Raw genomic sequence first — 12,511 nt, forward strand, 5'->3', positions numbered from 1 at the left:
GACTACCTGATGGTGCGTAGGCGAGATAGGGGGCACCTCCGGGACACAAAGGTGATCCCGGGGGAGGAGGCTGTTTCACAGCACCACTTGGTTGTCTGCGACATAAGGATGAAAGGTGCGAGGAGAGCTCGGCGGGTGAAGTACCAACCGAGAATGAAGGTGTGGAGGTTGAAAGAGGTGACAGTAAGGGAGGCATTAAAAGAGAGGCTGAGTCGAGTCGAGGATGATGTGGTTGAGCTTGAAAGTGGTTGGATGTCAATGAAAGATAGTCTGTTTGGAGCTGTTGGTGAGGTATGTGGATGGACAAAAGGACCACCGAGGCACTCGGAAACATGGTGGTGGGATGATGAAGTTGGAAAGAGGATTGACGAGAAGAGGAAGAAGTTCAAGGAGTGGCAGAAGGCGAAGGGTACGGGAGTAGAAAAAGCAGAGCATGAAAGTTATAAGGCAGCCAGGAAGGCTGCAAAGAAAGAGGTAGCAAAGGCGCAGGAGACATGTAGGAAAATGTTCGGAGAACGCTTGGATTCGGAAGAGGGTCAGAGAGCGGTATTCAGGATTGCAAAGCAGATAGCGAAAGAGAGGTGTGATGTGATGGGGGTGAGTTGCTTGAAGGATGAAGTGGGACAAATCGTTGTGGACCCAGATGGAATTAAAGGAAGATGGAAAAGATATATGGAAATGCTGTTGAATACAGAGAATGAATGGGATGGCAACATAGAGAGTAACCCAGTTTTAGGACCGGCAGAGAAGATAACTGAGAAGGAAGTTGAGGAAGCGATAAAAGCAATGAAGAGTAGAAAAGCGGGAGGGCCGACGGGAGTTGTGGGAGATATGTTGAAGGCAGCAGGAAGTTGGGGTGTGAAGAGAATGACAGAGATCTGTAATCTTGCGGTGAAAGAAGGCTGCATTCCAGTGGATTGGGAACTGAGTACCCTTGTCCCTCTATACAAGGGGAAAGGTGACCATCTGGAGTGTGGCTCGTACCGAGCGATAAAGTTATTGGAGCATGGAATGAAGGTATTGGAAAGGGTGTTGGAGAGGAGGATAAGGAAGAAGGTGAAGATCGACGAAATGCAGTTTGGATTTATGCCAGGAAGAGGAACGACAGACGCGCTCTTTATTGTGAGGCAGTTGCAGGAGAAGTACATGGAGAAGAGGAAGAAGTTGTTTCTTGGGTTTGTTGATCTGGAGAAAGTATTCGATAAGGTTCCACGCAAAGTATTGACATGGGCATTGAGGAAGTTAGGAGTGGAGGAATGGTTGATCAGAGTTGTGATGGCAATGTACAAAAGAGCGTGCACAGCTGTAAGGACGAAGGACAGGAACAGTGGTGAGTTTGAGGTGAAGGTGGGAGTGCATCAGGGGTCGGTACGAAGTCCACTACTATTTGTAGCTGTGATGGAGGTGCTGGCTCAGACCGTAAAGGAGGGTTTACCGTGGGAGTTGTTGTATGCAGATGATCTGGTGTTGATTGCGGAAAGTATGGATGGACTGAAGGAAAAGATGAACAAGTGGAAGGAACGTATGGAGACCAAAGGTCTGAAGGTGAATATAGGAAAGACGAAGGTGATGGCAAGTGGTAAAGCATGTGGTGAGGTGGAAAGAACTGGGAAGTGGCCATGTGCTGTGTGCAGCAAGGGTGTTGGAGTGAACTCCATTCAATGTACAATGTGCGCTGAGTGGGTTCATCAAAAATGTAGTGGTTTGAGAGGGTCATTAACCAGTGTGGCAGCTACATTCAAGTGTAAGGTGTGCACAGAGGGAGCTGCAGATGGAGGAAATGTTGAGTTGGATCTTGGAGACGGCGTGAAGCTGGAAGGTGTGAAAACATTTTGCTATCTCGGAGACATGCTGAATGGAGAACGGGGATCAGACTCGGCAATGGTTGCTCGAGTGAGATGTGCATGGAAGAAGTTTCGGGAACTGAGTGGCGTGCTGATGAGGAGGGGAGTGTTGTTGAAGCTGAAGGGAAAGGTGTATGCTGTATGTGTGAGAAGTGTTATGATTTATGGGAGCGAGACATGGGTCATGAATGTAGAGCAGCAACGAAGGCTGGAAAGGGTGGAAATGTGAATGGTTTGGTGGATGTGCGGAGTGTCGCTGAGAGAGGGGAAGACAAATGATGAATTGCGAAAGATGATGGGAATAGAGCCTGTGATTGATGCTGTGAAGAGGAACAGGTTGAGATGGTTTGGTCACGTGTTGAGGAAGGATGAAAGTGACTGGTTGAGAAGAGTGATGGAAATGAATGTAGAAGGAAGTAGAGGACGGGGAAGACCGAGAAAGACTTGGCTAAAGACGGTGGAAGAAGACATGCGGGCAAGGGGGTTAACAAGGAGAGATGCAGAAAATAGGGCAAAATGGAGAATATTGTCATGGGGATCGCAAGGCTAACCCCGCTCTTGCAGGGAAAATGGCCTTAAAATGCATGTTGTTGTTGTTGTATATGTATATATACACTACATGGCCAAAAGTATGTGGACACCCAAACATCACACCTGTGTGTGCTCATCGAACATCTCATCCCAAAATCATGGGCATTAATATGGAGTTGGTCCCCCCTTTGCTGCTATAACAGCCTCCACTCTTCTGGGAAGGCTTTCCACTCGATGTTGAAACTTTGCTGTGGGGATTTGCTTCCATTTAGCCTCAAGAGGATTGGTGAGGTTCGGGCACTGATGTTGGGCGATTAGGCCTGGCTCGCAGTCATTGTTCCAATTCATCCCAAAGGTGTTTGATGGGGTTGAGGTCGGGGTTCTGTGCAGGCCAGTCAAGTTCTTCCACACCGATCTTGACAAACCATTTCTGCATGGACTTCGCTTTGTGCATGGGGGTATTGTCATGCTGAAACAGGAAATGGCCTTCCCCACACTGTTGCCACAAAGTTGGAAGCACACAATAGTCTAGAATGTCATTGCATGCTGTAGCATTAAGATTTCCCTTCACTGGAACTAAGGGGCCGAGCCGAACCTTGAAAAACAGCCCCAGACCATTATTCGTCCTCCGCCAAACTTCACAGTTAGCACTATGCATTTGGACAGGTAGCGTTCTCCTGGCATCCACCAAACCCAGATTCGTCCGTCGGACTGCCAGATGGTGAAGCGTGATTCATCATTCCAGAGACCGCATTTCCACTGCTCTAGAGTCCAATGGCGGCAAGCTTTACCCCACTCCAACCGACGCTTGGCATTGCGCATGATGATCTTAGGCTTATGTGCGTCTGCTCGACCATGGAAACCCATTTCATGAAGCTCCCGACGAACAGTTGTTGTGCTGACGTTGCTTCCAGAGGCAGTTTGGAATTCGGAAGTGAGTGTTGCAACCGAGGACAGACAATTTTTATGCGCTTCAGTGATCGGCAGTCGTGTTCTGTGAGCTTGTGTGGCCTACCACTTTGCGGCTGAGCTGCTGTTGCTCCTAGACGTTTCCACTTCACAATAACAGCACTTACAGTTTACCGGGGCAGCTCTAGCAGGGCAGAAATTAGGCGAACTGACTTGTTGGAAAGGTGGCATCCTATGATGGTGCCACGTTGAAAGTCACTGAGCTCTTCAGTACGGCCCATTCTACTGGCAATGTTTGTATATGGAGATTGCATGGCTGTGTGCTTGATTAATTATATATTCCTGTCAGCAATGGGTGTGGCTGAAACAGCCGAATCCACTAATTAGAAGGGGTGTCCACATACGTTTGGCCATGTAGTGTGTATACAGTATATATATATATATATATATATATATATATATATATATATATATATATATATATATATATACTGTGGTAAGTGTAACATGGTTCGTTTTTTCGAATAGGTTAGAGTGCCATGTAACAGGGACCTGTCAGAGTAAGTCTGCCTATGGAATCGAGGCCAACTCCACACTTGGATTACTGACTTCCTCCACTCTCATAGCCAATGTGAGGCTCTCAATGTGCCTCAATGTGACTTCCACCACTCTCATAGCCAGCTCATATCACGTGCCTTCGATACGGTCTGGCACCCCGCTCTGCTCACCAAACTCTCCTCCTTTGGTGTCCATGGAAATCTCTACGCATGGTTGGCGGACTTCCTCTCTAGTCGTAGTCAACGTGTGGCCCTGAATGGGTTTCTCTCATCTCCTCTTCCTGTTCAGGCTGGAGTTCCCCATGGCAGTGTTCTTGGCCCTGTGCTTTTTCTGGTCTTCATCAATGATCTCTCTGACTCTCTTGAAAATCCTCTCTATCTCTTTGCTGATGACTCTACTCTCTGGCGCTCCATTCCTCATCCCTCAGATCAGCAGTCTGCAGCCTCCTTACTCTCTGCAGACCTGGACAAAATCACAGACTGGGCAAACAAGTGGAACATGTCTTTCAATCCTGACAAATCTCACACTCTTACGATGTCTCTCCGAAAAGACCGACTGGACAACCCTCCCATCCACTTTCTGAATAATCCTCTCCAAGAAGTTCTGTCACTCAAACTTTTGGGTCTCACTATCTGCCATGATCTTTCCTGGGAAAACCACATTTCAAATCTGGCCTCCAAAGCCAGTCGCCGACTGGGCATCCTCCGTCGTGCGAAGTCCTTCCTTGGCTTTCATCCACAAGGCTTTCATCCGCAGCTCAATGGAATACTGCTCTCCCCTCTGGGCTGGTGCTCCTGCCTCACACCTAGCTCGTCTTCACGCTGTTGAAACCAAAGCATTCAGAATCATTGGAATCTCCCGCGATGAAGCTAACTCCAAGGGCCTTTCACTCACTCACCGCAGGCAGGTGGGTGGTCTTTCCGTCTTCTACCGACTCCTCTCTGGCCTTGCCCCCCCCCCCCCCCCCAGCTCTCTCTGGGCTCTATCCCCCAAATATTCCTACAGGTCGCACAAGATCTGCCTGCAACCCTCTTATGGTTAAATTGCCAAAATCAAGACTTTCTGCTCACCTTCACTCCTTCATTCCTCTTTTCTCCCGCCTCTGGAACAAACTCCCTCACTCTCTTCAATCCCACTCCACCCTCCAGGTCTTTAAAACAGCTGTTCACCACCATCTCTTATCTTCCCCCATCCAAAACCTTGATCTTTTCTACCCCCGCTAATTTCACCCCAAAGCCACTTTTTTGAAATACCAACTTCTGTCCTGGAAGTCCTTGGTGTCCTTGTGTTTTATACTTCTCCCACCCCCCCCCCCCCCCCTTCCCATGCCTCCTCCCCCCCAAGCCCTCTCCCTCCCACACATCTCCCTGCTCTCAAATGTTATGTTTGTGTGCTTCCCCTTCTCTCCCCATCTTGTCTTCCGCTCCCTCTTTTGATATATTTTGTTTGTCTGGTTGATTTGTTTGTGAAATAAATGTTAGCTCTTTCACGAGCCTCGTTTGAGTATACAAAAAAAAAAGAAATGGAACACTTTCTTCTGTCGCTGTCAAGGCTGGCATACCCCAAAGCAGTGGTCTAGGCCCCATCCTATTCCTAATCTTCATCATTGGTCTCTCTGAGTCCCTGGAACAGCCTCTATCTCTTTACTGATGACTCCACTCTCAGCTGTGTCATCCCTCATCCTTCTCACAGACAGGCAGAAGCCTTTTGCCTCTCCTCAGACCATGACCAAATCTCAATCTGGTCAAACATTTGGAATATTTCTTTCAATCCTGAGAAATCACACACACACTCTCTCTTTCCCTCCAAAAATACCACACAGCAAATCCTCACATCTACTTTCTCAACAACCCTCTCAAAGAGGTTCAGTCACTCAAACTCTTGGGTCTCACTCTCAGCCAAGATCTCTGCGGATCCAGCAGCCCGCATCGACATGGCACCAACACACCCCTACATTCCCTGCCTTACCTTCCCTCCACTTTTGTATCAGCGCAGAGTAAGAAAGAGGTCGCCAATAAGCCTCACTCCTCTCATCTTTCCTCTCTACGTTTCTCAGGAATGTTTAACCAATGATAAGAATGTGTAAGTGGGCTCCGTAGTCCGTAAGTGTTAAGGATAATTACTTTTTTGTGCATTTGTGATATTTTGCTTGAGATCCTTGCTTGTGATTGTAAATACGTTCTGAATAGATATTACCTTGTTGTGCTTTGTAAATAAATGTATTTGCTTTTGAGCTGTTAAACGTTTCCGACCTGCTTGTTTTTGTCCTTTCCTCCATTGGTCCGATTTCGTTAGTGTCTAACAATAGATAGACAGGAAGTTCTGCCCCACTGATTGGCTCCACAATTAGCCAACAGCCATCTGAGGTTTGCTTGGCCGTACATAAGTGGACTACTGGTTCCCCAATTAGGACCACCTACCCACCGCTAGGTATGGTACTCGTACGTTAAGTAAGTACGTTAAGGAGTACGTTAAATAGTAAGCAAGTTCGTTAAATCGTACGTTAAGGAGTGAGGACCCTACTCGGTTTTGGTGATTTTAATCGGTGTCCACGGTTGCCTGGCAACCCATCAGGCCACAGAATTATCCGTGGCTGGTGGTCTCAGGTCCGGAAGTCAGGGCGAAGGTCCGAGGAGCTCCCTCCCTCATGGTAACCCACGACTCCGGTCCAGTAACAATATATATTGCATACAAAGTCAAGGTTTGTGCAAGACCGAGATATAAACATATTGATTTAAAGATCAAGAGTAACTCTGTATATGCAGAACAGTTAACAGGACAACCGTGCGAGTTTGGGAGAAGCACCAGTTGGCGGAAGTTAATGGAGCCGGAGATTGGCGGTGTGGGAAAGCTCGGATTGGGTCTCATGTTGCACACAGCATGCAGAGCTCCAGATGTAGGGTTCACGGGAAACAAGAGCTGACCCTGCAACAGAACACGCAACACAAGTGCATTGCACGTTTTACACCGGGCTATGTCATGCCATCGTGCATCCATATAATATATTTCTCAATGACATTATCAATCAACAATGATCATATACACTACTGGTCAAAAGTTTTAGAACACCTCAATTTTTCCAGTTTTTTTTATTGAAATTTACACAGTAATGTCTCAATGTACTCTGAAATTAAGCAGAGAACAAATAAATAATTGGAGATAAAAAAGAAATCATGGAATCATTTTGTTTAACAAATTTAATTTAAATTTTTGACTCAGCAAAGTAGCCAACTTTTCCTGATATAACCGCCGAACACACTCATGGCATTCTTTCTACAATGGAAATCAAATATTGTTTGGGAAGTTCTTCCCAACACTGTTGCAGAAATTCCCACAAATGTGTTGCACTTGTAGATTGCTTTGCTTTCGCCCTTCTGTCAAGTTCATCCCAAACCAGCTCGATGGGGTTTAAGTCTGGAGACTGTGCTGGCCATTCCATGATTTGAAGCCTACCATCTTGTTATTTTCCTCGAAGGTAGTTTTGACATATTGTAGGTCTTTCCTTTAGAGAAATTGCAAAGAAAGCCAAGGTGTCTGAGTACAGTTTCCTACACCATCAAAAGGCACTTGGAAACTGGAGGAAACTCTGACAGGAAGAGGTCTGGCAGACCCAAAGCCACAACAGAATCAGAAGACAAGTTTCTGAGAGTCAACAGCTTGCGTGTTAGGCGGCTCACAGGACAACAGCTTCAAGCACAGCTTAACACTGGTCGAAGTAAGCAAGTCTCAGTTTCAACTGTGAAGAGAAGATTTCGAACTGCAGGTTTGACAGGTCGAGTGGCAGTAAGAAAGCCATTGCTAAGATGACAAAATAAGAAAAAGAGGCTTACCTGGGCCATGAAGCACCGCCAGTGGACTACTGAAGACTGGAAGAGGGTCTTCTGGACCGATGAATCAAAATTTGAAATCTTTGGTTCATCACGCAGGGTTTTTGTATGCCGTCGAGTAGGCGAAAGGATGGTTCCTCCATGTGACACCAACTGTCAAACATGGAGGAGGAAGCATGATTGTCTGGGGCTCTTTTGCTGGATCCAGAGTCGGCGACTTGCACAGAGTGACTGGAACCCTGAACCAAAAGGGCTACCACAGCATTTTGCAGCGCCATGCAATACCCTCTGGTATAAGCCTAGTTGGTCAGGGGTTCATCCTACAGTAAGATAATGACCCTAACACACCTCCAGGCTATGTCAAAACTACCTTCAAGGAAAAGAACAAGACGGTAGGCTTCAAATCATGGAATGGGCCAGCACAGTCTCCAGACTTAAACCCCATCGAGCTGGTTTGGGATGAACTGGACAGAAGGGTGAAAGCAAAGCAACCTACAAGTGCAACACATTTGTGGGAACTTCTGCAACAGTGTTGGGAAGAACTTCCCGAACAATATTTGATTTCCATTGTAGAAAGAATGCCACGAGTGTGTTCGGCGGTTATATCTGCAAAAGGTGGCTACTTTGCTGAGTCAAAAATTTAAATTAAATTTTGTTAAACAAAATGATTCTATGATTTATTTTTTTATCTCCAATTGTTTATTTGTTCTCTGCTTAATTTCAGAGTACATTGAGACATTAAACTACGTAAGTTTCAATAAAAACTGGGAAAATTGAGGCGTTTTAAAACGTTTGACCGGTAGTGTAAATTATATATTTCGTATTTTGTATTTCATACCCAAAGATCATTCACTTTTTCCTCCATGTTCTTTATGCTCCAGTTGAAACGTTCTGCAAAACAATGCACTTATTGCTGTCAGGACCAGGAGAGTGTTTTTTTCACTATGGCCTGGTCATGTGTGCACATGTGAGGTGTTCGATTGATGTGGTGGATGCGGTGCGATGATCTATCTTCTCATGAGCTCCACAAACTGAAATGCATTCCATGTATCACACGTACCATAATTGCGACTACTAGAAAACCTTCGTGAAGCACAGCATGCCCCCACGAACATCAACAAGATCAGGATCACCGAGGAATGCATCTCAACCGTCTTCCTACTGATAAAACAACAAAAACAGAAATCACATTCAAAGCAGAAATCCTGAAACCCAAATGTATTCATTTTATTTGGGTTAACTAATTATGGCTGGGAATGTGGTATTATACAGGAACATGCAAAAATTCAATACCACCTTGTTCCATCTCATCTTCGACTATTGATCCGACTTGGCCAACTCAGGAATATCCGAAGTAAAGAAGGTGGTATTGAGTGCATTACTTCTGTTAAATACCACATTTCCACGATACTTGGGAATGGAAGCTAACATCTATAAGGTGTTTCACGGAACAATTGTATATACCTACCAAGCACACAGTACTATTGTACATAACTATGGTACACAAATTACTATTGTACATAACTATGGTACACACAGTACTATTGTATATAACTATGGTACACAAAGTACAATTGTATTGTATATGACTATGGTACACACAATACTATTGTATAAAACTATTGTACACAAAGTACTATTGTATTGTATATGACTATGGTACACACAATACTATTGTATAAAACTATTGTACACACAGTACTATTGTACATAACTATGGTACACAAATTACTATTGTACATAACTATGGTACACACAGTACTATTGTATATAACTATGGTAAACACAGTACTATTGTATATAACTATGGTACACAGAGTACTATTGTATTGAATATAACTATGGTACACACATTAATATTGTACATAACAATGGTACACACAGTACAATTGCACATAACTATGGTACACACAGTACTATTGTATATAACTATGGTACACACAGTACTATTGTATATAACTATGGTACTCACAGTACTATTGTATATAACTATGGTACACACAGTACTATTGTATATAACTATAGAATACACACTCAGGGTGACCAGGTCCAAGGAAATAAAATACGGGACACTCAGGCAATAACCCCTTAGAACCCATTACAATTACTCTTTAGAACCCATTACAATAACCCTTTAGAACCCATTACAATTACTCTTTAGAACCCATTACAGTTACCCTTTAGAATCCATTACAATTACCCTTTAGAACCTATTGCAATTACCCTTTAGAACCCTTTACAATTACCCTTTATAACCCTTTACAATTACCCTTTAGAGACCTTTACAATTACCCTTTAGAACCCATTAGAATTACCCTTTGAACCCATTAAAATTACGCTTTAGAACCCATTATTTAGAACCCATTAAAGAACCCTTTAGAACCCTTTAGAACCCATTCCTGGTGGCGTCTGGTCAAATCCGTTTCTGGTGTTTGTTCCCCCTCCATCCCCTCCCTTACCTCAAATGGCTACACAGTTGACACCGCACGTGACAAAGCCGAATGCCTCAACTCTGTGTTTGCCTCAAAATCTTGTGTCCCAAACCCATCTCTCTCTCTGTTCCCACCTTACCCAGTCGAACCCAACTGCTCCTGGACTCTGTGTCCTTCTCTCCTGACAAGGTGGAGGAGTTTTTGTCAAACCTCGACTCTGATTCTGCAACTGGACCAGACGACATCAGCCCACTGGTCCTAAAATCCAGCTCTGCCGCTCTATCTCACCCTCTCTCTGTTCTTTTCACCCTCTCTTTTGCTCAAGGTCATCTGCCAACATCCTGGAAATCAGCAAACATTACTGCTTTACACAAAAAGGTGCAAAAACAGATCCTTGCAACTACAGACCAATCAGCCTGCTCCCAATTATCAGCAAAGTCATGGAATCCATCATTGCTTCGGATATCAAATCCTTCCTCTTCTCCAATGGCTTGATCTCCGATCATCAATTTGGATTCAGACCAGGTCATTCTACTCTGGACATGCTGCTTCTGCTGTCTCAACAATGGATGGAGGTCCTCAATTCCAAACAGGAAATCAGAGCCGTCTTCCTTGACATATCACGTGCCTTCGATACGGTCTGGCACCCAGCTCTGCTCACCAAACTCTCCTCCTATGGTATCCATGGAAATCTCCATGCATGGCTTGCGGACTTCCTCTCTGGTCGTAGTCAACGTGTGGCCCTGAATGGATTTCTCTCATCTCCCCTTCCCGTTCAGGCTGGAGTTCCCCAAGTCAGTGTTCTGGGCCCTGTGCTTTTTCTGGTCTTTATCAATGATCTCTCCGACTCTCTGGAAAATCCTCTCTATCTCTTTGCTGATGACTCCACTCTCTGCCACTCCATTCCTCTTCCCTCAGATCGGCAGTCTGCAGCCTCCTCACTCCCTGAAGACCTGGACAAAATCACAGACTGGTCAAACAAGTGGAACATGTCTTTCAATCCTGACAAATCTCACACTCTTACTCTGTCTCTCCGAAAAGATCGACTGGACAACCCTCCCATCTACTTTCTCAACAATCCTCTCCAAGAAGTTCTGTCGCTCAAGCTTTTGGGTCTCACTATCTGCAATGATCTTTCTTGGGAAAACCACATTTTCAAGCTGGCCTCCAAAGCCAGTCGCCGACTGGGCATCCTCCGTCGTGCGAAGTCCTTCCTCTGTACACCTGAGCTCCTCACCACATACAAGGCTTTCATCCGCAGCTCAATGGAATAGTGTTCTCCCCTACGGGCCGGTGCTCCTGCCTCACACCTAGCTCGGCTTCACGCTGTTGAAACCAAAGCTTTCACAATCATTGGAATCTCCCGTGATGAAGCTATCTCCGAGGGCCTTTCACTCACTCACCGCAGACAGGTAGGTGGTCTTTCTGTCTTCTACCGACTCCTCTCCAGCCTTGCTCCCCCAGCTCTCTCTGTGCTTTGTCCCCCAAATATTCCTACAGGTCGCACAAGATCTGCCAGCAACCCTCTGATGGTTAAACTGCCGAAATCTCGGCTCTCTGCTCACCTTCACTCTTTCATTCCTCTTTTCTCCCGCCTCTGGAACAAACTCCCACACTCCCTTCAATCCCCCTCCTCCCTCCAGGTCTTTAAAACAGCTGTTCACCACCATCTCTTATCTTTCCCCATCCAAAACCTTGATCTTTTCTACCCCCACTAATTCACCCCAGATCCACCTTGTTTGAAATTCCAACTTCTTTCCTGGAAGTCCCGGCAGTGTCCATATGTTTTATACCTCTCCAACCCCCCGCCCCCCTTCCCATGCCCCCCCCCCCCCCCAAAGCCCTCTCCCTCGCACAGATCCCTCGATGTCGCTGCTCTCAGATGTTGTGTTTGTGTTCCTCCCCCACTCGCCCCATCTTGTCTACCGCTCCCCATGTTATATGTTTTATGTGTCGGTTTGTCTTTCTGTGTGATTAATGTTATTAGCTCTTTCACGAGCCTCGATGTTGTATACAAAAAAAAAAAAAAAAAAAATTACAATTACCCTTTAGAACTCTTTCCAGTTACCCTTTAGAACCCATTAGAATTACCCTTTAGAACCATTTGGAATTACCCTTTGAACCCATTAGAATTACCCTTTGAACCCATTAGATTTACCGTTTAGAACCCATTACAATTTCCCTTTAGAACCCATTACAATTTCCCTTTAGAACCCATTACAATTACCCTTTAGAACCCTTCAGAATTACCCTTTAGAACCCATTACAATTACCCTTTAGAACCCATTACAATTTCCCTTTAGAACCCATTACAATTATCCTTTGGAACCCTTCAGAATTACCCTTTAGAACCCATTAGAATTACCCTTTAGAACCATTTAGAATTACCCTTTAAACCCATTACAATTAC

At 45.2% G+C, this 12,511-nt stretch overlaps 1 protein-coding gene across 7 annotated transcripts in view; it reads right to left on the reverse strand.

Moving 5' to 3' along the window:
* Positions 1–12,511, reverse strand: part of SOD3 (superoxide dismutase 3) — a 40,280-nt gene that overhangs the window by 13,349 nt on the left and 14,420 nt on the right. For all 7 annotated transcript variants that reach the window (XM_068132579.2, XM_078766789.1, XM_068132581.2 and 4 more), the window contains exons 2-4: positions 8,730–8,830; positions 8,508–8,560; positions 6,648–6,767 (exon numbers count right to left, since the gene is read on the reverse strand). In XM_068132579.2, the coding sequence (XP_067988680.2) occupies positions 6,648–6,767; positions 8,508–8,560; positions 8,730–8,830 (274 nt within the window). The remainder of the gene's footprint in view (positions 1–6,647; positions 6,768–8,507; positions 8,561–8,729; positions 8,831–12,511) is intronic.

Source organism: Myxine glutinosa, chromosome 12, assembly GCF_964187855.1.
Source record: "Myxine glutinosa chromosome 12, kmMyxGlut1.1, whole genome shotgun sequence".
Taxonomy (NCBI): domain Eukaryota; kingdom Metazoa; phylum Chordata; class Myxini; order Myxiniformes; family Myxinidae; genus Myxine; species Myxine glutinosa.